This window comes from Podarcis erhardii (assembly GCF_964252035.2).
Source record: "Podarcis erhardii genome assembly, chromosome: 9".
Lineage (NCBI taxonomy): Eukaryota > Metazoa > Chordata > Lepidosauria > Squamata > Lacertidae > Podarcis > Podarcis erhardii.
The window spans coordinates 32670756-32698616 of record NC_138512.1 but is presented as its reverse complement, the minus strand read 5'-3'; the positions used below and the strand labels follow the sequence as shown (position 1 = coordinate 32698616).

The 27861-nt window shown below is 41.0% G+C and overlaps 1 protein-coding gene across 3 annotated transcripts in view; it reads right to left on the bottom strand.

The window, feature by feature from the left end:
• GPM6A (glycoprotein M6A) overlaps nucleotides 1-27861 on the bottom strand; it is a 180067-nt gene that overhangs the window by 92360 nt on the left and 59846 nt on the right. Inside the window, exon 1 of one of the 3 annotated variants that reach the window (XM_081875478.1) lies at nucleotides 20522-21011. The exons of 1 other annotated variant lie outside the window; for it this stretch is intronic. In XM_081875478.1, the coding sequence (XP_081731604.1) occupies nucleotides 20522-20558 (37 nt within the window). In that variant the 5' untranslated portion in view covers nucleotides 20559-21011. Of the gene's footprint in view, nucleotides 1-20521; nucleotides 21012-27861 lie in introns of those variants that run through there. One more of the 3 variants, XM_081875479.1, reaches the window with a different exon arrangement.

Below are 27861 nucleotides of genomic sequence, written 5' to 3'. Positions count from 1 at the left end.
AAATGGCTGAAAGTGAATTAAAATGACAAATGCAGTTCATTGTAATCAAGAGTGCACATTGAGGCCAAATAAAATACTGTTATGAGTTTGGGGGTGCCAGGCTCCCTTAAATTCCTAGATCTGGTAAGTGCTAGAATTTTATCAAGCCTTCTGAGCCCCTGGATCCAGCAAGGGTTAAAATATGAGCTCAGCCAGTTTCCTGATGAGGCAATCGCCTGTGAGATGAGCCATTAAGAAAACAAAGGAAAGATAATAACCTATTGAGAAAGCCAAAGAGAGGGGGCTCTGTGCCAGATGGCAAAAGGGTGGGGTCCTTCCTCCAGCTCAGAGTTTGTTAAGAAGGGGTTGGCTGTGATGGGATTTAAAGGGGGAAAGGTTGCAGGTTGGAAAGGCAGCAAACTGGACAGAGAGGCAGAGCATGTTGGATTATTTCTATTTAAACCCAAGGCTGCAGCTATGGGAGAAACAATATCCTCTTGGGGTGCTTGCCCCCCCTCCATTGTAGGCTCAGGTTGTACATATGTGTAAATAAACCATATATCATAGACATCACAGTCTTCGCTGTGCCTCATTTCCTAAAGGAAACATGGGTAAGTACCTGGAACCCCTGGAATCTTACACCACTTGGAGACTGGGGTGGCATGCAACAATACTAACTTGTATTTGAACTGATGCTTGACCGACCAAGAAAGACACAGCAGCTGTGACTTTGCTCTCATTTCTATTGTCCTTCTTCCTTGTTTTGCTTCTCCTTTCACCACTGATAAATCTGTATAGATGTACTACCTGTTATCAAGCTGTTGTGTTACTAATCATTTATTGAGCACTCTTAATGCGGAATGTGCTCTACAGGCTTGAGTTTGTTTCCATAGCAACTCAGTAAGTTTTACTGCTATACATATTTCACAGGCAGGAAATAGAAAAAGCAAAGGTGTACCCAAAGCCACCAGATCCAATTCATGGCCAAGCAGGGATCTGAATTCAGGTTCAAGTTGAACCGTTTTCCCCCTTGGTTACTGTTCAATCTGCCTGCCTCACTTGCACCTAGCTGAAGCCACGTTCCCTTGGTCAACAACATATTGTTAACACTAAGCAACTAATTACATGTTGCATTAATAACATGATAAACAATCATATCGGTACTGTATTTATTTATTTTTACAATTGCAGTATCAGTGGGAAAGCAATTGTCATTAGAAAAATTTGATGACCTAAAGAAATGCAATTAAAATGAATGAAAATGTGAAATATAGATGGCTATGCAATTGTTCTCAGCCTAATCTATTATTTAGTTTTACTAAACAAAGCTAGGTTTTAACATATTTAATCCTAATAATTTCAAATACAGACAGAAAGAGACTTAAACCCAGCTACTTTGGTTTAACTAATTTTCTATTTTGGTTATTTCTGTTATTGCGCATTTAGCAAAATAAACAATGCATTGTTTTTCAGCTCACTTTAACTTGACTCCTGTTGGAAAGCTGTCTTGCTATCTGACTCCAACCACAGTTCAAGATAGATCTGCAAGAAAGCATCTAAAAAGCATTGCCGGGGGCTAGTTGTGTTCACAGAGAGGGTTCAAAGGTTGCAGAGGCTTAGTACATGAGGATTAAAATATATGCCATTCCCAGTTCTCTTTTAATATTTATGAAGCCTTCATAGAACAGAAACGCAACCTAATTGCTTAATTCTTAGTGACAACAGTCATTCAGGCAGCCTGATCAGTTGCAGGCTCAAAGACTACAGAGATCTGCCAAAGAATGGTCACAGCTCCAGCAGATGGCTCTGCTATAAACTGCTTGTTCTTCTCCCACACATGAAGTGGGGTGGGGGAGGGATGGGGCATGCTCTGTGATATCAGCATGTCAGTCAATTTGCTTAGCCCAAGTTTGAACTTAACCTCATGAATAGTGGAATTAGGGCATTTGTGCTCTGTTGCCCAAACGACAGGCAGCCAAAGTAACTCTTTACAACCTGGGGTCTCAAATAGCCTTAGCACACTCATGTTTGTGTACAAATCAACAAATAGTACTTTTTAAAAGCCTTTTTTTGTCATCTGCCACAGGATAACAATGGAGGAGCAGAGGATTAGATTAGGGAAATGTGCTTTTTTAGATTATCCATTTTTAGAGAATGCTACAACATGTAGCTTTTCCCCCGCTTGAGAATTCGATCCAGGCCTGGTTGGTTGTGATATAAGCATTTGCAGCCGTTACTGTCTAATATTTCTTTGTGGTAGAGAGTTTAAAGTTTAAACACTAGTTGTTGCACTGGTCCTATACATGCTCCCTAGCATGTCCCATCTTAATGTGACGTATGGGGAAGATCTAATGACTGCTTTTACGACTGCTAACAAGTGCCAGGTTTTATTCACAGTCAAGAGCCTTATTCAGACATTCAAAGAATACATGGCATTGCGGGGCGCTCCCCATATACAACAGGGTTATCACTGCCTGTTCTATGATCTTTCTGAAACCCACAAACCACCACTGCTATAGTCCAGTTTTTGCCTGTCCCCCAAACTCGTATTCAATATATCACCTCTTATTTAGAGACTCCACACCATCTCCAGAACTGACCAATCATCTCTGGACACCACAGCCAATCACATTAATCAGGGTGAAATCATATTTTAAATAGAAAATTGAAAAATCCTTCCAGTAGATGTTGCACGGCTTGGGGCTGGACAGCTTTGCCCCTCCTCTTTTTGTGTGTGTGCTCTCCTCCCCCCCCCCTTGATTATACCTTTTCCTATTGGGGGGTCCCTCAGGAATGCACTGAAAGGACTATAGTTTGGGCAGAATCATGTACAACCCCTTTAGCCAGTCAGGTGCATGTATTTACACCTGAGCTGGCTCTTCTTTTCTGAGGCTGTGTTGGTTATTCCCAGTGGCACAGCCTTTCCTTCAGCCAGCCAGCTGTAAGTGTGCATAGGATTGCAGCCTTACACTGCAGTCTTCATCATGTCTACTGACATTCTTTGAATGTGTGACTAGAGCTAAAGAAGGAGCAGGTTTCAAACCAAGTAGCTCTCGTGCAATTCCAGATATAATATTTAAAAGCTAGATGAGCATGGGCGGTGGGGAGAGAGATTGGAAGTTTTTTTATGTGATTCCTTTACAAAGATGCTACCTAAAATGCGCTCATACACACACAACAATGTGCGCATTTAATAAGCCTCAAGAGAGAAACAATAGCTTGCTTCTGTGTTTATGGAGAGGTGGTTCCATTATATTAGCTGCATGTAAGTGTGTCTTGTCCCATTTGCTGGGTTAATTTATTATTGAATTTATGACTCTCCAATTTCAGGAAGCTTTATTGCACTAGTCCGAAGAACCAAGTTATTAGTTTTCACTCTATTGTAAGATAAACTTTAATGTGCTAAACTGAATTACCTAAAAGTTACTGATCTGACCCCCCCCCCCCGCAAAAAAAACCCTAGTCGTCTAAGATGTTAAGAATCTTTTCTGTCATTTATATTAATGACTGGGATACTTCTCTTTCTTGTTACATCCGGGCCATTGCACAATTCATTGTCCCAGAAGGACCAGAAAACAGGCTTGTAAAATTATCTCTTTGGCAGTAAAGCCAAGCATTCTTGGTCTACAGCAGCACCTTATTCCTTTGCCCCCTTGCCAAGGTATGAAAGACCAATAATGGCAAGATTGTGATCTTTTTGAGTTGCAATGCCTACAGATAATATGAGGAAATAAATATGCCCTGCTTAACAACTACAGGCAGGGTTGGGCCAGGGAATTTTGCTGCATGAGGTGAAGGGCAAGATGGTGCACAAATCCATTCCTTGTACAAACGTCTCTTAGATTAGCACTTGAGTCGTACTTCAACGCTGGTGATGAAACAGCTCCTGCTACACTTCAGAGCAGCAGGCTAGCTTTGGGGGGGTGGGCCATATCAGTGTGGTACATACGGTGCTGCCTGAGTTGGCTGTCTAAAGATAGCATTAGTGGCCAGCAGGGCAGTGTGGATGAGGCTCCCCACTACTTTGCCCCTCCTCTTCTCAATAACTGGTAGTGATGCACACCACTGGGGATGCAGGTGAGCAATACCATGCTGCTATAGTGGCTGCTATTGAAAGGTAGGACTGTCCTGGCAAGAGATAAGGCCATGCCGTAATGATGAAATATTATGAGGGCAGGAGCACAGAGGGTAAATAAACCAAAAGCAAGGTGTACAACTCAGAAAGAGACATGCTGTTAAATCAAATACTAAAGTTATATCTCACCTCTGTGTGGCTAACACACAAGCCACATTAAAATCCTGGGCAAGGTCCTCTCCCCTACCCACAGGCTATGCAGCCTCACACAGTCCTCATGCGATGACTCACTGATACATTATTCATTGATTGGTGGGGCTTCTAGGGAAAAGGCCGTGATGAGTTAAATGCATCCTGCATTCATATGCTGCCCACCCTCATCAGTGTCCTGCAGGAGTGCCAGCTTGGCCCCACAACCGTGGGTGCCCACCCCTTTCATGGGGAATTTTGTGGGTGCTCAGCCACCCAGGGCCCCAGGGAGTTGGCACCTATGGTGTCCTGTCCACACTGTCCTGTCTCTCTTGCAATGTCCATGTGGGATTTGGGGAAGACCCACCTCATACATTTAAAGCACATCCGATGCACATTTAAAGCATATAACTTCCCCCATAGAATTCTGGGGACTGTGGTTTGTTAAGGGTGCTGGGACTTGCACATCTGTGAGAGGGGAAACTACACCCCCCAATATTCTTAGGGTGAGTCATGTGCTTTAAATGTGTGTTAGATGTACCGTATTTTAAATATACGGTGTGGATCTGATTGGTTAGAGATTCTTGATGGTTAAGCAGAGGTAGTTTTTACATTATATATGTGTGTGTGTTTTTACAGGTTTGACGCACACGCATTAGTAATGTGTAAATAAGGCAGATTTCTTTGTTAGTATAAGCCTGAAAGCAATGATGCAGACAATGGTTACAATTATACGAGATTTGAGAAAGGGGGAGAATGTGCGGCAATAATGGAAGGTGATATGTTGGAAACGCAGGCAATGCAGATGGCAGATAGTAGTGCACAGCTGTTTAACAGAGGGTGGGGGGAACACCCTGCATCCAAACAAGTAAAAAGGTCTGGGAAATAATACTCCAAATGTCCACAGCAGCTTCTCTGGTGCCTTTATTTTTTAATGACTGGGATGGGAGAGAAAGATCTATCCTGATTGACCTAATAATAATAATATAAAAAAAATAAAAAATGCAGCTGACCTAAAGGGCTTGCTTGCTATTCAGTTCTAATCATATAACTACTGACTAGCAAAACAGTTCCATAAACTCAACACAGATTATGGAAGAAATGAGCATTCTTTTGTTTTAAAAATATTACAAAAACTAGTGAAAGGAGGAACAATAATATCCATATTATTATCTCCATATAATAGGTAATGCAAGATATGTTATGCAAGATAGTTCATATCCCTATTTTAGAAGAAGAAGAAGAAGAAGAAGAAGAAGAAGAAGAAGAAGAAGAAGAAGAAGCAGCAGCAGCAGCAGCAGCAGCAGCAGCTACCATAGAGGCTAGGTTAGACAGTAACAGTGGGATAACACAGTGCTTTGGTCCATGGGGTCACGAAGAGTCGGACATGACTAAACAACAAAATAACAGCAACAACCAACACAGATTTAGGATTCTGGGTATCTCTAGTTGAAGGATCAAACCAGTAAAGGTGCTTAAGTCCTTCTTTAAGAGGTTTTTAAGGAGAGAGGGGGATAGTTACCAAACAGGGATATTGCAGTGGTGAATTCCTTGCACTGCCAAGGGGTTGGACTACACGATCTCAGAGGTGCCTTCCAGAGCCTAGGACTTGCCAATCAGAAGGTCAGCGGTTCTAATCCCCGCGACAGGGTGAGCTCCCGTTGCTCAGTCCCTGCTCCTGCCAACCTAGCAGTTTGAAAGCACATCAAAGTGCAAGTGGATAAATAGGTACCGCTCTGGCGGGAAGGCAAACGGTGTTTCCGTGCGCTGCTCTGGTTCGCCAGAAATGGCTTTGTCATGCTGGTCATATGACCCAGAAGCTGTACGCTGACTCCTTCGGCCAGAAAAGCGAGATGAGCGTCGCAACCCCAGAGTTGTTCGCGACTGGACCTAACAGTCAGGGGTCCCTTTACCTTTATTTAAGCCAATAAAAAATAGACATGTTTAAATCCAATTTATGGATCATTTAACCCTTCATATATGAACAGTGTTAAGAGCAAGCAGCTAATGAGCGCTTCTTTAAATTAGCGCTATTTGCAATAGTTGTAATATTTTGCAGGGTCCTTCTCCCATACCTTAGTAGGTTTGGGGTCTGTAGTAGCCCGGCATCAAATCTGGTTACTGGCAGTCTAATTATAAAAACATTTCAGCCCTAGTCTTCATTCATTTGATCCACTAGCTTCTCGGGCATCTAGAGATGGTATTGAAATTCTTTATTTGTTTGCATGCAAAATGTACCATTCTGCAAAAGGCTATAAAACAAAGTAATGTTCCAAATTTTATATGCAATCTTCAAAATTTCACAGCATTTTACAAATAGATTCTTGTTTGTCCATATCTCAACAAAGCATGGAGAGTTTAGGAACAAGTGATTAATGAGCCTATTTACTTCTATGAACTGAGCTGTGATAGAGTCATATCATTCAATACCAGATGACAGCTTATCAAATGGAATAACTTTAATGTGAAATTGGGCATCAGGAGTATCTACTTCCCTATTGGAAAAAGACACCACCTCTCTCTCTAAATTCTAAGCACAGAATCACTGGGGCAGAGTGTTGTTAATGGAATGGAGACATTATTTTGTACAAGTCTGTGTTGCAGAATTCTAAGAATGAAAACCATGTGTTGATGATTTCTTCTACTCAAAGAAAAAATGTTCTAAGCTGATTGTAAGGTAGATCAGGTGAGGGACACAGAGGAACAATACACAGAGAGAAATGAAGGCTGGTTCATGCATGGTGCCAGCATCCAGGTAACATATGCCCTGCCCACATGGTCTATCTGCTGCAAAAAAAGGGGGGGGATGAATGGGAGTGGGTCCTTCTGACATGGATGTTTTAATACAAGCACCCTGGATTGTACTGTTGGCTCTGCATGGAGGTGCTGGAAGGCCCATGAACCTGGAACCCCCTCCTCAGCCCAACCATGTGTTACACATACACATTTAAAACAACATCCAATATAAGGTGGATACAAGGTAAAATAAGTTTTCTGCAAGACATTACAATTATGCAACATTTGTTGTTGTTGGAGCATATGAAGTGCACACAGAAACATCTCAGTTCATTTCTATGGGGATTGCATGAATGTAGTACGTTGAGTTCAATTATTGACAACCCATTAACTTTTGTGTTTCATAACCATTCAAGTTCTCTCTCATCTGTATGGCAATGGAACTTTTAGGTAGAGGCATTTGAACAGAGAACTGTTGCTTCCACAGAGTACCATTGTGGTATATGACAGTACAGTGGTACCTCGAGTTACAAACACTTCAGGTTACAAACTCCACTAACCTGGAAGAGTTACCTTGAGTTGAGAACTTTGCCCTAGAATGAGAATGGAAATCCTGTGCCGGTGGCACAGCGGCAGCAAGAGGCCCCATTAGTGAAAGCCCGCCTCTAGTTAAGAACAGTTTCATGTTAAGAACGGACCTCCGGAACGAATTAAGTTCGTAACTAGAGGTACCACTGTATCTAGCATTTTGTTAGCTGGAAAGCCAACAATGGAAATTTCACAATGGGACCTACAAATAGTCACAGAGGGAACAAAACTTGGGAAGTGAAGATTCTGTAAGGCTTCCCCATCTCCTATCTCTGCTGCCCCTCTGCCTCCAAAGTGAGAAAAGGAGACAAAAGAGTAGAATTTGTCAGCCATCAAAGGGTGAGGGGGCATCATTGCAGCAATGAAAACAGAGGTAAGGAAGAGGCTGGGTTTGCATAGGTTTAGGGACTGTGGTGGTTATAGGAAGGAAAGAAGCCAATATATTTGCTGGGGACATTTGGGATGACATGCAATTAAGGGATTTGTGGTTACCTAGAAGGGAATGTAAGTGTTTGTGGTACAGAAGCACCCAGAACTGGCACTCACCTTACAGCTAAAGACATGAACGTGTATGAAATGTTCTTAGAATGCATAGGAATATTTCACCCACATAATATAGTTAGAATAATTCCATTTGCTGCACCATGATGTTAATAAGAACAGAATTTATACCATTCTGTTGCCAAGAAAATGGCAGCTTTTTCATGCCTAATGGGAAAAATGTTAAATATGTTTAAAAGAGGAAAATGAAATAAGTGATATTATCTAAACAAAATAAAAATGCTTTCATACTGCCATAAACTGCAAACACAATGGAAAAAAAATCTATACCCATTCATGTGGAAAATGGAGACAAATGAGGGGAAGTGTGGTCCCCTATGAAAAATTAATCTGGTCAGGGTAATCATGAAGTTACTGAGTGTTTTCCCACCTGCTACTCTAATGCATAAACAAGTAGATATAAAAGCAATACTGTATTCTCATCCTGCTGCCTTGATTTCAGAACACTGAAATCAAGAACGGTATCTGGATAAATATAAAATTGTTTTGTTTAATTCTGAACCTGTAAACTATTAAAAGTGATCCCAGTTTATTCAAACCACATTTTTGTAGATAACTAGTTTTGTAGTTCCTGTCATTAAGCATTTCCCATATAATGACAGAAATGATTATGTTACCACCTACAATTTGGAATTTATGCTTTATCTAAGGGATGGGCTTTCTAACTACAGACAGTGGATATGCCTTTGCCTACAACAGTTTACAGCAGAGTAATATTGACCAATGGCAGCCTTCTGGAGGCCATGTGCCAAAGTAGGCATAACTGAAGTGCAAAAGTGGGTGTGGTTGAAGCAGAAAAGCGGATCATAGCAAAACCCAAAATTTCTTGCCATTATCCATTATCTTTATTTCTATCCCTTTGCCCCTCCTAATTAATTTCCTCTTATCCTTACTAACTTCTATCCTCAGCCCCGATATTATTAATTTCTACCCTTCCCTTCCTAATATGTATGGCTTTTTGCCCCAACCACCATGGACATTTCAGTCTTTCCATGCTACTCCACAAAGTCTTGTAGAGAATTCATTTTTAAAAAATTCAAATTCAAAAGAAATCATATAAATGATAGTATTCATCAGTCTAAGATTGCAGTCCAATCTACACACACTTATCTAACAGCATGCTCATCTGAGCATGGCAGGAATTACTCCTGAATGGGCATGGAAAAAAGGAAGCACTTTAAGTGCATAAATATTTTTATTTCAAGCAGAAGACTTACAATATGCCTGTGGTTTTTATTCATTACAGTTTGCAAGGCTGCTTGAGCAAATGTGATAGATAGAAAGACAGAAAGTCACAGAACCATTACACTTACAATTTTCAAGATGTAAGCCAATCTAGCCTAAAATTAAATTTTATTTTCAAGTGGTGCAAAATATTAAGAATTGAAATAAAATTTTGTGCTGGGTTTTGTCCTTCATTGTAACCTGAGGTACAGTTAACTTTATCTCCCTGGGATTGTTTTATGAATCTCATACTTGGTCCCATTGACATTTTTGGCATGGCATACCTGGCTGTTATCATGAGGCTATTTTAAGTATTTACAAAGGCTTGGTCTTGTGCACTGAGGGGTTCTATTAACAGTTTTTTGTTGTCTTTGAACACCAAACACCCCAACTGCAATTGCTTCTTTGGCAATTAGATGGAAACAGATTTAAAATTGAGGTTTCAGTTAACACTTTAATGTTATAAAGTACTATATTATCCAGCAATGTCCTTCCCTATGGCCAAGATCTTTCAGCCAAAGTCCCCCAGGACATAAAGTTCATAGCTTGCCATTTTTGCCATTTTATCACTTCATGTTGGTTCCTGCTGGAAAATAGTGATGAAATGAATTTTAATTGCTGGTTTCTTTTCATTCTCTCCCCCCACCCTTTATTTGATTTAATTATATAAAAAAGAAAAAAATAGTAATGGCAAGTATTCTGTAATTAAAGCCTCTGGAGCATTTCAATAGAAACAAAAAATAATAGAGGACAATTCAGAATGGTAAAGGACCCCTAGACTGTTAAGTCCAGTCAAAGGTGACCATGGGGTGCAGCACTCATCTCGCTTTCAGGCCAAGGGAGCCGGTGTTTGTCTACAGCTTTCCAGGTCATGTGGCCAGCATAACTAAACTGCTTCTGGCACAACGGGACACCATGACGGAAGCCAGAGTGCACAGAAACACTGTTTACCTTCCCGCCGCAATGGTATCTATTTATCTACTTGCACTGGTGTGCTTTTGAACTGCTAGCTCCAGCAGGAGCTGGGACAAAGCACTGGGAGCTCACTTTCTACCGGCAACCCCAAGAAGCTCAGTGGTTTAGACCACAGCACCACCTGCTCTCTTATTCAGAATGGTCATTCAAGGAACAAGTTATCACTAATCCTGCTGCCCATATCAACAGGAAACAATAAAATGGGTGGAATCTGTAATGAGTGTTTCCTTTTAAGAGCACTGGTTCCCTGAAAAACCCCAATAACTCTTTGTCTGTCAGCACTGGACAAGAAAGTGCAGCAACTGTGTTTCATTATAAATACATAACTACAAATCAGGTCTGAGAAAACACGGAAGAAGAACTCAGAAAATACTGGCCTGCAACAGCTTGGTGACGTCATGTAAATTGAATAGGAATTCCAAAGAAAAGGGCAGCTGCACATATCAAATTTCTTTTGAAGCACAACTTACGTAAGTTTCAAATGTCACTTTCCATGTAACAATGGAGTTGCTATTAAGTACCAAGTCTCCACATGAATTCAGAACTAGCTGTGCAGTCCTTTGGGTCTTTGCCTCTATCCAGGATTCTATGAACCTATTTATGTGGAGATTCCTCTGTCTCAAAACACAGAAGATTGGACAAGATGGCCTGCAGGTATCTTGCTGTTTTACACTTCTATTAATAGAGTTTGCATCATCTGGTATCCTGTTTGGAGCCTGTGCCAAACTGATAACTCTCTTAATAATTGTCAACGGAATTCCATTTCCACCCACTCTAGCTCAATCAACACTGAATAACTTAAGCAGCAAATCGGGAGCCGTTCCACTTGATCTTTACACACAAAAATAATAGTTGGTGAATGTGTCATTGATGGGACAAACTGCAAATCATTCAGGAATAATGCATGCACATTTTTCTCGCTGTAAATGAAACAGAAAATTATAGACCAGTAATACTCAATAAATTCCATAAGGAATATATAGGGATATAGTAAGTTGACTTCTTTGAAGCTTGATCTATCTACATTATGACTGACATTACACTGGCAGCAGCTCTCCAGGTTCTTTGACAGGAGTCTATTCCCAGTCTTACTTGCACATGCTGGGTATTGAACATGGGACATAATACTATATGCTACATATATAGCTTTAAACTGGCATATATTATTTAGGTAAAAGAACGACACATATTTTAAATAATTAAATTTGCTTCCCCACTGAGTTGCTGTTTTGCCTTTCTCTTTATCCAAAATGGCATTAGGCAGATAACTAGTTGAGATATTTCATCAGCTGCTAAAACATCACTTCATTGAATGTTTAATTTTTACTACTGCAGAATAGATAATTGATCTGGCAGGGAACCTCTCTGCCCTCAAGCAGTGCATTAAACTAACAAGAACCATCCTTGTGCTGTTTAATGTTGAACTCAAACAATGCTGTTGTGCCCAAGTCCAAACTTAGCCAAGTGATGAAAAAGAACCTCATTAAATTCATTCATTATTTGGTAATGAAACAGAGGGTTGTATCCAGAGAAGCTTCCTCTGATGGAGTAAGCTTTTCGGCTAGATGAAGAGTCTTCTTCTACTGGGGGGAAGCTTCTCTGGAGCCAAACCAGAATGTAGTCTGTAGAAAAGTATATATGAACTAAACACGAATCTAAAATTAAGGTTTCTGAGGACCACATGACATGCATATTTCCACCAATTTTCTTTTTCTTTTAAAGCTACAACAACCATGGAAATGGGATTAAGCAGACCTCAGCACCACCAGAAATATGCACAAACACATGGCGTTCCACAGCTGCTTTTTCTTTAAAAAGCAAGAACCAAGTTAGAGGGAAGTAACATGCAACTGAGTTTAGCATCTAGCTCAGACCTCAAATAACACCAAACTGGTCTAATTCCAATGCTCCAAAAGACCAGACAGAACAGTTAAATACTTAATTGCCATTCCACACATCATGAAAGGCGAATCTGGGCTTGCCAACAAGTGTATGCTCTACAGGGAGCTCTTGAGAGTGCTATCATGAGGCATGTGTCACTAAACATGTGATGGTCATATTCACACTTATAGCAAGTGTGTTAGTGTACACTTAAAATAACACATAAAAAGATAATACCCACGAAGTCCCCTGAATTAATGAATATAAACTATTTCATTATTGCTGCACAATTGGAAGCAACAGAAGCAATGGGAAGTAAAGAAGGAAAAGTATACACAAGTAGCCAACAGTTGCAGGGAGGTCAGGCAGGACAAATCTCAGGCTTGCAAGAGAGGTTAAAATTAATAAAAGATGTTTCTTCAGCTATGTTCAAAGCAAGAGGCAAAACAAGTAAGTAGTAGGTCCTCTGGGTAGAGAAGACAAAGAAATTCTAATGGTGACAGAGTGAAGGTGGAACTGCTGAACACCTTCTTTGCCTCTGTCTTCACCCAAAAGGAAAGCAGTGCCAACCAGGGGATAACAGAATGAACAACATAAGGAGGGACCTGCAGCCCAGGATAGGAAAAGAGATTGTACAGGAATTAAATGAATTCAAATATGCAGGACCCTATGAGCTACACTCAAGGGTACTAAAGAACATTGCAGATGTAATCTCAGAGCCTTTTGTCTATAATCTTTGAGACTTCTTGGAGAACAGGTGAGGGCCCTGCAGACGGGAGGCAGGCAAATGTTGCCCCCACCTCCAACAAAAAGGGAGGAACCCAGGTAACTACCAACTGGTCAGCTTAACATCAATACCAAGGTCCTAGAACAGATAATTAAACAGTTGGTCTGCAAGACTTTAGGAAATGATGCTGTGATTACTGACCCATAATGGGTTCCTTAGAAACAAGTTTTTCCAGCCAAATCTCATTCTTTTTTTGAGAGAGTTTTGTTTTCTCTTGCACTGGTGGCTATGACCCAAACTAATGGCTTCAAGTTACAAGAAAGAAGATTCCAACCAAACTCCAGTAAGAACTTTCTGGGAGTAAGAGCTGTTTGACAGTGAAACGGACTCCCTCAAAAGGTAGTGGACTCTCCGTCCTTGGAAGTTTCTAAGCAGAGGTTGGATGGTCACCTGTCATGGATGCTTTAGTTGAGATCCCTGCATTGTAGGGGGTTGGGCTAGATGACCCTCAGGATCCCTTCCAACTCTACAAATCTATGATGCTATGACTATATACCACCTGCACTCACTGCTAATGTGCTACTGGACCAAGTTTAAGAATTTACAGTTACTAAGCCCTAACCACTTGGGCCCAGGATATCCGAGACCTCCTTTGCCCATTCACTGTGGTTATCTGTGGGAGAACCTCTTGTGGTATCACATGCACCAGAGGATCATTTCATGGCAACTTGGACCACATCCTTCAGTTCAGCAGCACCCATCTTGTAAAACATGTTGCCCATTGAAATTAGACAGGCTCCATCATTATACACATTTTGTTGGATGCTGAAAATTCCGGGGAGGAATTCAACTCCACACTGTTCCTATTGTTCCATCAGTGCAAGCATTTCATTTTTCATGATAGAATGACCTCCCCTCTTCTTTGCCCTGTGCAATACACCGGGGGTTCTCCAAACCTCCAAAAGCTGATTTTGGAGCAGGGGCAGGGGGCTGTTCCATTGCATTACCAGCACCCCTTTTATCTAGCCCTCCATTTCCCACAGACTTCCAAGAAGGATGAATTGACTTATAGACAGTTATCAGAACTGTTACTATCTATCCTATTCAATCTAAATTTATTGTTATATACGGTTATGTTTGCTCATGTTTAGCTGCCTATACATTTTCCAAATAAATAAATGATTCCAGGAACAGAGGCAGCATGCCTCTGAATACCAATTGCTATTAAACACTGGGAGAGGGATATTCCCTTCCTGCCCTGCTTGTGGATTCCCATAGGCACCTAACTGGCCACTGTAGGAAACAGAATGCTGGAGAAGGCAAGGCTTTATCCAGAGTACGGTATTTTGTCTTATGGTTTTCTGTTTGCATCTGCTTTCAGAGTTGGAAGGGTCATCTAGTCCAACCTTCTGCTATGCAGGAATATGCAGCTGGGATTGAACCTGCAACCTTGGCATTATCAACACCATGTTTTAGCCAGCTGAGCTTAGGATAGCTTAGGCTTTCAGTTCTGAAAAACCTACCACCACCCCAGAATTTCCCAAATAGGCCAAAAAATATCATCAAATATTCCCTTTTGCTAAGAAAATTGCTGCTAGCAATAAGAAAACTTTCATAATTTTACATACTTCAAGTTTAGCAGCCTGTTTTTATTACTATGTTTGTTACCCCTTGCAAAATTTCATATCACCTGCAGGAGATTATGAACACTACAGTTGGTTTTCTAATTAGGTAATATCTTATATATTTGTTTGTTTGGTTTACAGTGAATGTCCAAAATACTGAGACATAAGGGAATGTTGACAATTCCACACACATTTAGGGGTTTCTGAAAATACATAATATACAGTAGAATTAATGTTTCAGGTACCAATTGTCTCAATGAGATTTGGGATTTATGAGATTTATGCTTCCCACAGGCATCTGGTTGGCCACTGTGAGAACAGGATGCTGGACTTGATGGGCCATTGGCCTTATCCAACAGGTGCTTCTTATATTATTGTGGAAACAGAAGATTCAAATCTATGTCCGGACTGGAGGACCTGACAATTACTGGGCTTTTTCCAACTCTCTCTTTTGCTTACAGGATTTTTCAGGCTCCCCTAAACTTGGTCTCCTAATAGGCCAGAGATAGACATAAGATAAAGAATGAGTTCAAAGTGTAAGTCTAGCATTTGGATCCTGCTTTTCAACCTGAACTCAGCAAATCAAATGATGGCAGAAGCCTTTCAATCTTGCTTTCTTCTCTTCAAACTGGAAAAGCATCCCACAGCTAGAGAAGGAATCAGAAATGGGGAGGAGGCAGTGGCAGCAACAGCAAGTGGCAGAGCCAGCAGGGAACAGCAAGCAAAACTCAAGGGGCTTCAGCCAGAATTTAATTTGCTGGTATCTCTGACACTTTGGCTTTGAAGTCTGGCTTGGAGCAATGTGAATAGGCTCTGAGCTCACTTTTTAGCTTGTGCCTGACTCAGTGTCCAGCTCCTGAACATTCTGCTAGTGATACATTAAGCATATACATGCTTCTCTGCTACAATTCAATGTTTCTTTTTCACTCCTGGCTCTCATCCTCTATTTCCTCCTCACCTTACTGCAAAGCCCTATACAATGTGTTACCAGCCCTAAAACAACCCACCAGGAGCTCAGTAAGCCTCCTATTTTTATTTTTCATTTTGTAAAAAATAAATAAACCATTTGACACTGAAAAACAGGATGCTTCTACTTGAAACTGCATTTGATGTTTGCTTTAAGCTAACACAAGGAAGTCACCAGACAGGAAGACTCTGGAGATGCCACCTTCATGTCCCAAGAGTTTCTGGCACCCAGACAGGGGTGGCTCAAGATATTTTGCTGCTTGAAACAACAGATAAAATAACACCCCTCTCACATACACACACATCCTACATACAGAAACTAACCTGACTGACAACTGCATCTCGCTTCAACACTGATTGCAGGATAGCCACCACCACATCTAAGCACAGCAAGCTAACTTAAAGTGTCCATGGCAGGCTGTGCAGCATAAACAACTTTGGTGTCTAGCACCTCACTGGCACCGCCCTCCCCCAGCAACAGCTGCCTAAGGCAGATGTCTCTCTCTGCCTAATAGTAGAGCTGACTGTGCAATCTGGATATTCTTGATTCCCTGGACCCTCTGGACAATAAGAAGCATACTGGCTTACCTGTACTTTGGAAAGGATCCTGTAGCAATAGATCCCCATTTAGCCCTCTGGTTCCTCCCCTCCTTCACCACCCCTAAAGAGAGGAAGGCTTTGAGGAAAAACACCCTCCAACCCAATTCATATGCACACATACACCTGTTGGCAGCAAAAGAATGAGCAGCCCTTTGGCACCCACCTGAGATCCAAAGTAGACAACGCACTAAATGCATGACCACATTTGCATTATGTTTAAATCTTCAAAAGCAAACACAGCAGTTGCATGCAAGAGGATTCCAACTGGGACTGCAGTGTTGAAGGCAGGGTGTCATGTTAACCCTTTTGCCCTTGCCATCTTCCTGATGAAAATTGACACCACCTAAAGCTGTGCGAGTGTCCTGGAAGGGAAGCTGCTATTTTCAGCCATAGTAGCTTCCCTCCCCTGTGTTGGGAGTTCTGAAAATGGATCAGAAGCCTCTGTGGCTGCAATATAGATAAGTTAAATAAATAAATGAAGATTACCGGATGCAGCCATGCATTTGATGTACCATTTACTTTGACCCAGAGTCTTGGAAAATGTGTTCCACTTGATACAATCTGAACCCTAGTATGAATAATGGCAAAAAATATTTATCTCACTTCATCCTCACTCCATCAATGTCCCCTCCAAAATTTCATTCATGCTTGAGCCAATATTCTTAATGAGCTTGCAAGTGAACTGGGAGCTGCAGCCAGAATTCTACCTAATGGCTTCTTCTCTGCTGTGGCTTAGGAGAAAGAGGGAGAAATGCGGCCCAGAAAGAAAAGTGTTTTCCCCTAATTTGAGTACTGAAGAGACCGATGTTTATTCAGATGGCTTGGAGAAGATCCAAAACAGCTGGATAATCAATCAGCTAGATTAGAACATTATTCATGTATGGCTTCATGGACACAGGGCTTGACAGAAAGGTCTGCAAACTTAGATAATCAAGAATTTCATAGAAGTGGGAAATAGAGGCCAACTGTAAACGCTGCCAGAGTTAGCACTTACACAACAATCTTTCTTTTTGGCATTCATACACACTGTGCTAGAATTTGCTGAATGAATGGTCAATGAATAGCATCCTGCAAAGCAGATTTGAACTATTTCCATTTTTCAAGTACAAAAAAAGCCAGGATTCAAACAAGAGTTTCTAATTTAAAGCCCTGTGTTATTGGCTTAAGCCAGTGCTACTTGCTCCACTTGAAGTTCAAAAAGTCACAGCAACTAACATCGAATTCTAGCAGAACACTAATAGAATAATAATAAAAAAATAAAAATATATTATTTATGTAGCATCTCCAAGTGTTGAAAGCACTTCACATGTATTATCTAGTTGCATTTGTTACAACAACCCTGGAAAGCAGGCATTAAACAACAGTTGTGTCCTCCAGATGTTGTGAGACTACAACTCCCATCACCCATCCACTAGCCATGCTGGCTAGGACTGATGACAGCTGGTGTCCAACAACAATTTTGAGGGCAGCATACTGGCTACTCCTTCCATAAGGTAAGTTTTATTATCTCCCAGTTTTGAGGGCACCGGATCTGAATGACGTCATAGCATAGGCAAGACCTGAACTGGGGATTTGGAGCCTCTTAGCCACTACTGTGGAGTAGATTGTTACATTTCTGCCATTAGCTACAAACAGTATTTTCAATAGGAGGGCTACGTATGCAAGCAATGGTCCCAAAATTAATTTAGAAATAGCACTGTCTATCTCACAAAATTCCAAATCTTCTACAGTACTTTTGTATGGGTGGTGATGTACCAATAAAATGATTGTTGAATAAATAAAATGCTATCTACTGCAACTATTCACATTGTATCTGCAAAATACATCAGCATGAAACTATGCATTTCCATCATGGCTGCTAGCAACTTGCAGTGCTGTGTGCTATGCTATGCTGTGAAGAAGAGGCTCAAAGCATTCAGCTGGTGTGAAGAATGGAGGACTTTGTAGGCAGTGACACAATGTATGCTTCTATCGATTTTTGGGAAAGAGGAAGAGGGACAGTGAAGAAACAAACAATTCCAGTCAAGATGGCAGCATTTTTATATATATAAAAGAGACACTTGTGTGATTCCATCACGAATTAACATCATGGAGCGCTTTCTTAGGAAAAGCAACATATAACTCACTAGTCAAACCACAAGAGGTATATCATGCAAGATCAGGAATGTAGACACAAACATGCACATACTGCTATACCAAAACAGCTATTGAGCAAGGGTACAATGCTATTGCCTCTTTCAAGGCAAAGGAATAGCCCTTAAATGATATGTAGAGACCAGAGGAATGTAGCCTGTATTTGACTGCCATATAAACATCTTCCCAATTCTGACCACAATCTTCATCTCCTTCCTCGGGATTCTGACTGCTGGTCAAGCAAAAAATTATAAGGACTGGACAAAGAGTTCCCCTGCCTTGCTCCCCAAACAACAGCCAGAGTAATGACCATTTTATTCTGCCTTCCAGATAGAATGAAATGAAATGTAACCTGTCAGTGTTTGTGATCACAGCTGAGCTCTGCTAGAGAGAAAAGGCTTCTCTCACACATGGCATATTGTGCATGGAAAACATGTTAGATGTGACAATCACACTATTAATTACAGCATTTTGAGTGCCCACTGGCTATTTCAAATGGCTGTCATTGGAATAAAGACACAGCCTTGTCTATGCCAACCTGTTAAAAGAATCCATTAACCGATACATATCTTGTTAATTATAAACATCTTCAGGTGTTGTTATGTTTTATGGAGATGTTCCCAGTTCTGGTTTCTACTGCTTGCCTAGGCTTTCCATAAGTTTAGGTGGAACCTTTTTCACTGATTTTTTCTCTCTCAAGAACAATAACCATATGTTAGTTGACCACTTACGTGAAAAATACTTTCCATAGGAGGACTTCATATGCAAGCAATGACCACAAAACAATTGCCTCAGAAAATGGCATTTATTGTGCCCACACATGCACACACAAATGTTAATACGTTTTTTCATGCTGTGCTTCTGATTTTTCATTAACGTACTTCATATGCAGATGATTACACTGCTTAAGCTTAAAGAGTAAGCAACCACATATGCATCTACATTTAGCATCTGTAGTAGCTTTCAAAAGCATACTGTGATTTAGAAAAACATATGAATTCATACGAGATATTACTGATAGAAATAAGCATCTTTGCACACACATCCATTGCAATTAACTGTCTGGAGAGTTAGTAAACACTGGAAGGCTGTACACAGTCTAAGTGGGTCAGTTCTAATGAGAAAAGCATGACATCTACATGTAGCAAGGCAGATGGAACACAGACCAGAGAACTGGAACATGGAACAACTGAGATATTATTTGTTTGCATGGAATTCGTAAACAAAAAACAAAACAAAACAAAAAACCATTGTAATCAGCTCCCAGAACCATCTTCAGCTATGGAAAAACTATTTTAAGATTTGTTATGCCTGTAAAGTACAGTGGGATTAGATGTGTTTGCATTATTATTCCACTGGTTATAACAAGTATCCTCTGATGTGCCTAAGTAATTCCAGAATGCTCAGAGCAACATAAAAAACACTGATGTAACAGCCCAGGACTAAGGATGAGATGGTGGGGGAAAGAGGCTCTAAACAGTGGGAAAATGCAGAACTATCACCTGGCAATAAGAATAGTGTGTCCATTTAGAAAGGTGGCACATACTGAAGTCTGCAACAACATGCAATGTGCACAAGAGATTATACATAAAATAAGACAAATACACAGCTCTGTTTTATTCAGAAACAAAAGAAGATGCACTATACATAATCAGAAATAAAAGAAACGTCAACCTGCAATCTTTCACATTTACAACCATTTTTCTCACTATACATCACAAAACAGAGGTCTTCCAACAGATAGCAAAAGAAAAGGGAGGGAAATATAGGCAGCACTATCCGAAATTTACAAAATATACGCAGAGTCTTTGTTCAGACTGGAAACCCATTCAAAGGTGTAAATAATGGTCACTTTGTTAGATTTCTAAATACAATTAGCTGCAAATGTGTGTGAGTGGCTCTCTCATAGTTCACACTGGGCTCCCTTGACCCAGCTAGACAACCGTGAAAACACGAAATAAATGAAGGTTAACAAAGACTGGTCTGGGAAGCAGTTAACATTAAATGCTGGCAGTGTTAGTATTTTACATATAGGGCTGCACTGTGCATTCCTTACGCGTGAAATATCTGTGAATTATTTGGAAAAAATCTTTACCACCTATCTTGTCGCAACAACAAAAATGGCTTTTAAAAATGGAAGGGGGGGATCTTTCCAACCATCTACACAAGAATTTTAATTACCATGCAGAGATAGAGAGAACAGAAAGACAACATCCGACTCTCACACACACAAACACCCAAGCAACTAGTTTATCACAATACCTTTTTGTGTCTGTCCCTCTTCCATATTTTCTTCCATGGCTACCTTTCTTCACTAGATACTGCTGCACAGGTTTAATCAAAAGCCTCCCTCAAATATAGGGAAAACTGTAGATTTATTTTTCCCGGGAAGCTCCAACAGCACTGGCTTATGCAGGTCTTCGGAGCTTAGCTAAGGCTCCCCTCACTCTCCTTCCTTGCTTGGAGACAGGCTGTCAAGTGTAATTTCATTCAAATTACTCTCCCGTGAAGATTATTAATTTTTCTTCTCAAAGCTGTCCATTGTATACCACTGTAAGCAGGTATTCAAATGAAAAGCCTGTGAATTTTTTTGGGGGGGATTTTGGTTGGGGTCCCAGTAGCAGTGTCACTGTGATTCGTAAGGCTCACTTTGCATATAAAACAGGGGGGGAGAGAAATTGATGTTTGCATTGAAATCTGTGCTTTAAATTGGAAACAGGCTGCACTGAGAACAGATGGAGGGGTGTCTTCCTAACATGAAGCAGACCACGAACCTATAATTCCCCCTATTTGCTACCAAAGTGGGAAAGCCCAGATGCCTGTAGCTGTGGATGCTGCAATACTGCGATACTTACTTCTCCCTCACATACACTACCATGTATTTGGCTTAAAAGGATTTCTAAACACATAATCACAATTCAGTTCAGAAACAGTGATAGGAATCTTGCAGCTTTATGTGTGAGTGCACATACACACACATATACAAGAGAACACAAAGGTATCTATGAAATCTAACATTTCAGTTTTCACCAAATCTGCTCTCTGAATATATTACAAATTTACCAGCTGGATCAAAAAAGGACCAAAATGTGAAAAGACGAATACAGTTTTTGGAATTAAAATGGTACTTGTGGATTATTTCAATGCAAAGCTAACACATAAATACATTAAAAATATTTAATTCCTTCAAATCTCTTATCCAATACACGGAGACATAATATTAGCTGTGTGTTACACCACCCCATGCAACAACAACAAAAAGGGGATGCTGAAAGGGGGAAACAAATCTGTTGTGTTGTGGACTGGTTAGGGAATGCAGAGGTTAAGTACATCATGAAGACACCTGCTTGTTTGGGGAGATCTGCAATCTGATTTTGAATACCAGCTTGATTGAATACTGCAGTCTAGAGGTGAAATTGCATTCCTGTGCCTTACATCATTGGGTGGCACAGAATAAATTTGGAGTTCCAACACTGCATGGGTGTCAAAGGAAAAAACTCTAAATCCGTATTTTATGAAACCTTCCTGTTTCTGTTTCTCCAATTCTATCATCAGAGAGCAATAATGTTTTGTTATGAAGAACATTTAACAAATATACATAAGGTATTAAATCTGACACAGAGAACAGGCAGCATCTTACTCTATTGCCTTATTTACTCTGTCCTAGGGAAAATTGATTATAGCTTCAGTGGACTGCCATAGTAGTACAGCAAGAAGCATCCACCTATCTAGGTGCTTTAGCGAATATAAGCCATGGGTGTCCACAGGAGGAGGGGGCAGTACTCGCCCCCCCCCTTGGATGAACAATGGGTTCATATCCATAGCTTTTCTTTTCTTTTTTTAAAGTAAGTTTCTAGTTTTTTAGAACCTGAGTTAAGAAGCAAAATGTGCATGTACTAATTCTGCCTTTTGTGTGGTGATAAACTAACCAGCTTACCATTTCAGTGTTTAACATTCCTCCCTTCCTCCAGAAATAAATAAATAAATTATGTGGATGCCCACCACAATATCAACATTAAATTCAATACTAAACAAGTAACTGATTTTAGCTTTTTACAAACCAATGTACAAGCATTGCCATCTGCCTCCAAATCACTGTTAACCTGCAGAATGGCAGAACCAACGATTATTCATGATGCAGCAGAACCCTTTGCACTATAAATAGCTGAAGAAGCCACCCAAAAAGGCACAATCATGCGCCACCATGGGGCCACAGTGAGGGAAACATGTGGCATGAATGTCTCTGCCTTGCTTATCATGTAAAAAATGTTTCCTAACCATGTTGTCCTATTAATGTTTACTCCGAAGTAAGTTCCATTGTATTGAATGGGGTTCACCCTTTTGTTAACACCTTTAGAATTTCAACCCAAGTCAATAAAGTGACTTACGCTCAAAGTGAACTCACTGAAATAAATGACCACCAGTAACTTGTCCATTGCTTGCAATGGGTCTACACTGAATATGACTTAGTTGGATGGCATCCTGTGACTTCACATATCATGTGGAAACCAAACAGAACCAATCATCCAATGAGTTTCTAAATGTATTCTGCATGAGCTGGAATCTGTTGCAAATAAAAAGCCCTGCAAACAGAAAGCACACAGACAAACTACTCTGTGAAGTAAAGGAATGGTCTTTACATGTTCCATTCCTATTCTGTCTGAATCTCCTGAACAGTAGCTATGAGCTATTGAGCCATCTAGAACCTGTATTCTGCACATAATACTCCAAAGTTTGGACTCCTGATCCCCTAATTTAGGGCAAGTAGGCCATCTAGTTTACTTAGTCTTAACACCAGCCATGGACACCACTAACCCAGGATACAGGCAGCCCCCCCATTTGAAACCCATTGGAAAAGCCTGTGAACACCCAATTCTGCCCTCATTCCACCCCACTCCAGCCCCACTGTACCCTTTCAGTGACATTTCAGTGGTGTCTTTGTGATGTTTCTGGGTCACTTCCAGGTTCAGTGTGATGCATATATACGCGGTCATGCATACTGAACAGGTGTAAATGGGGGGCTGCCTGTACAATCGTTAGCTGTATAAAAAGGTAAAGGTAAAGGACCCCTGACAGTTAAGTCCAGTCACAGACAACTCTGGGGTTGCGGCGCTCATCTCGCTTTACTGGCCGAGGGAGCCGACGTTTGTCCGCAGACAATTTTTCCGGGTCATGTGGCCAGTATGACTAAGCCGCTTCTGGCAAAACCAGAGCAGCACACAGAAATGCCATTTACCTTCCCACCGGAGCAGTACCTATTTATCTACTTGCACTTTGACATGCTTTTGAACTGCTAAGTTGGCAGGAGGTGGGACCGAGCAACGGGAACTCACCCCGTCAAAGAGATTTGAACTGCCGACCTTCTGATTGGCAAGCCCTAGGCTCAGTGGTTTAGACCACAGTGCCACCCGCGTCCCAATTAGCTGTATAAAATACTTCAAAAGATATGTGGGATGATTCTGAAATTCTCTTCTGCTTTACTTCTGCTTTGGCAGTGAAAAAACCATGGAATCTATGAGCATACAACCGTACACCTGCTTTTCGTAGGCATAACGGGCTCAAGAGTAAACCAACACGCACTATGGTTCATTAGTGGCTATTACTCAAGAGAAACAGATATGCAGCTACATACGTATCAGTTTTCCCTGGGTAATAGTCATTAAATCAACCATGAAGATGACTCACTCTCATAACCCACTTATAGGACTGAACTTTTTAATTCTTCACTAATCGTTCGAAAATCCACATGAGTGTGTAAGCATTTTTTACTTTTGATATTTCTTTTAATCTTAAAAACATTTTAAGGTTTAAATAAAGAATCTGCTTGCTCATTCACCAAATATTTGAGCAAGCGAGCTACACAGTCCAGCTAGCAATCTTGATGTGCATGGTAAAAAGGTCCCAATACAGGTTCTAGCATTGCTCAACTGATAAAGAGTTGGACACTGAGCTAGGAGACCTAAGTTGAAGTCCGAGTGGAGTCGGAGAGCTGAAAATAGTGTCAATATATTTCACATCTGGCAATCAATGTGCCCCTTTGATTTCAGATAGTACATGGTTAAAGGTAAAGGGACCCCTGACCATAAGGTCCAGTCGTGGCCGACTCTGGGGTTGCGGCGCTCATCTCACTTTATTGGCCAAGGGAGCCAGCGTACAGCTTCCGGGTCATGTGGCCAGCATGACTAAGCTGCTTCTGGCAAACCAGAGCAGTGCACAGAAACGCCGTTTACTGCCAGAGTGGTACCTATTTATCTACTTGCACTTTGAGGTGCTTTCGAACTGCTAGGTTGGCAGGAGCAGGGACTGAGCAATGGGAGCTCACCCCATCGCAGGGATTAGAACCACTGACCTTCTGATCGGCAAGCCCTAGGCTCTGTGGTTTAGACCACAGCGCCACCCATGTCCCTTATACATGGGTACATGGCTAGGTGAGTCTAAAAAGCCCTATGAGGGAGGCTTAGTTTGGTTGGAATTAAGGATACACTTCCAGAGTTATTGCTAAATACATTACTCCTGGTAAATGATCCACCATAGCCACTAGAGAGCTGTGAAAATTTGTGACCTGGGCTTTTTAGACTCATCTACCCATGTACTATCTGAAACCAAAGGGACACATTGGTTGCCAGGTGGGATTCCCCCCCCCCCCCGCCCCAGCTTTTCTACCCCACTATCCTACTTCATGTGGTCTTGGACTATCACTGCCTTTAATAACTGTGTTTATTAACCATTATTATGTTAATTATTAATTAAACTCAATGCGAAGTGCTTTATGTTTTTTTTTAAAAGTAAACAGTCGTATGCAGTGTAAATTGATGAGGAGTGGGAGGCAAGAGCAGCAGATAGTTTTTCATCTGCATATTTTCATGTGGACTTACAGAAAATGACAGTGTTGCTGATGAAGCACTAAAAAGACCAAAAAGAAGAAGCAATAGCCGGTGTGTGAGAATGTGGTTTGGAGAGATGTTAACCTGTCTGTCATGTTTACTGTCAGTGCTGCAACTTACAACAAATCAAATGATTTCTATTTCCAGTTCAAATGCTACTCTGAGCAGCCTAAGGTTTGCAAGGGCAATTTCAAAGACTTTCGGAACTACCAACTTTACACCACCTGTCAATCCGGCCAAGGTCTGAAATTACACAACCACATTTCAAGTGTATTACAGCAGTGCGCATGATCTGAAGAGGCTGCCCAGCTCTGGAAACCGCCAACACTAGATAAAAGAAGAATGCTGAACTGGAAGTATGGAAACTGTAGTGCTACAAAAGAACTTGGTATAATTCAAGTGAGTGCATGCGTCTTCCTGTTTGGTAAAATCACAGTGCTGTGACTTCCAGTACTAAGAAATGATGCACCACTGCAGGTGCTGACACAAGTGATTTGGCAACTAAAATACAGTATATCCAGACAGAGACTGGTAAAACAATATCGTCAGGGTGCAGCACAGGATGCAAAGGAACCTGGTTGCACCTGACTTCCTGCTTCTGCCCATTTAAGAGGACAGAAGAAAGAAAAATGTTGCCGTTGCCTACTCACTGCAACACCCATTGGAAATTATGGTTTCAAAAAAGAGACGGGGGGTGGGGGGGGGAGAGACTGTTCCATGTCCCTTTCCTACCAAGTCTTTCATATTTATGAAGTATGAAAGGACGGGGAGCGGGTTTCCCAACCATATGTGTTGGGAGTCTATGTATCAATTACATTATGCATCAGGTGAGACAAGACATCTGGAAACTATTAACTCCACATATATTAGACCTGGGGTGCCAACTTGAATAAAATATTGGGGGCCCAGGTAAGCCCTGCCCCACATAATCAATCACATGACATGGCACACACATACACCATTGGAATGACAACACCCATTAACTGGGGAGGGCAGCCCCTTCAAATATTTTAGGGGTGGCGAAGGAACCTCAGCCCCCAGGAGTTGACTCCTATCTACGTATTAGACTGCTGCATAGCTGTAAATAAAATGCAACATCATTCGGGTAGTGGGTGTTTAACCTCAATTCAGAAACATCTGAAATGCATCACCTAAGAAAATCTCAGTGCTCTGGCTAAGCTGATAACAGTAACAAAAGTTAGACAAGCTCCTATTTAGAGACAAGAGGGGGATGGAGATGCTGAAAAACTTGGCCCATTCAATGTTCAATTATTTAGTTCACTGAACTTTCCAATATAGCCTAATTCTTTTCTGAACTGAGCTGCAACCATTTCATCTTTATCCAAGCACTGATCCCAGCCAGATAGTGTGCAGAGCAATCAGCCATGTTAGCAGGCTTGATGAAACAGTGTCACGGAATTGACACACTGACACAGTAATCTGCAATCAGAGTGGAAAGAACTTGCTATCATGTGCTAATTCTGTTTGTACATACTAACATTCTGACTAAAGTTTGTGTAACAAGTCAAACTAGTTTTACCTTCTTTGTCATGAAGGGGGAGTTCATGATCCTTTCATTACTTTTTATTAAAAATAAAATAAAGTAAAATAAAAAATTCCTTCCAGTAGCACCTTAGAGACCAACTAAGTTAGTTATTGGTATGAGCTTTTGTGTGCATGCACACTTCTTCAGATACTTTTACTTTTTACTTTTACTTTTTATTACTTCACCATAAGTAAACCTTCAAAGACATATATAAATCTATGCTCCCGTTTAAATCTGATGGCATTATTTTCATTTTGGCATACAGGAACAAAAAGAGCCAAAGCTCATTTCCAGGAGTTGCAAGGGTTGTTGGATTGTTTGAATGACAAAAAAAGTTATCACTTATTAAGCCTAGTGGAACTGCCCATCTCCTCTCTCCATGGTCACCATAATACAATGTCCAAAATTGCTGCCGTTTACTAAAGCTCCACAGTCAACTGACTTCTCATGTGAAATGACTTGCATTCTCCTTCCTCTACTCAACTGTTTTGCTCTACTATACCCACAAGGTGTTTTCAAATAATAAAACAACACAAAATCTAAAAAACAGTTCAAAGAAAAAAGCCGATGCCACATACAGCTTTTTTAAAAAGTAACAGATTAAGACTCTGTTACTTCTCCATTGCTGAATTTTGTTGTGGTTTAGTCATTTAGTCGTGTCCTACTCCTTGTGACCCCATGGACCAGAGCATGCCAGGCACTCCTGTCTTCCACTGCCTCCCGCAGTTTGGTCAGACTCATGTTGGTAGCTTCGAGAACACTGTCCAACCATCTCATCCTCTGTCGTCCCCTTCTCCTTGTGCCCTCAACCTTTCCCAACATCAGGGTCTTTTCCAGGGAGTTTCTCTTCTCATGAGGTGGCCAAAGTATTGGAGCCTCAACTTCACGATCTGTCCTTCCAGTGAGCACTCAAGGCTGATTTCCTTAAGAATGGATAGGTTTGATCTTCTTGCAGACCATGGGACTCTCAAGAGTCTCCTCCAGCACCAAAATTCAAAAGCATCAATTCTTTGGCGATCAGCCTTCTTTATGGTCCAGCTCTCACTTCCATACATCACTACTGGGAAAACTATACAGACCTTTGTTGGCAAGGTGATGTCTCTGCTTTTTAAGATGCTGTCTAGGTCTGTCATCACTTTTCTCCCAAGAAGCAGGCGCCTTTTAATTTTGTG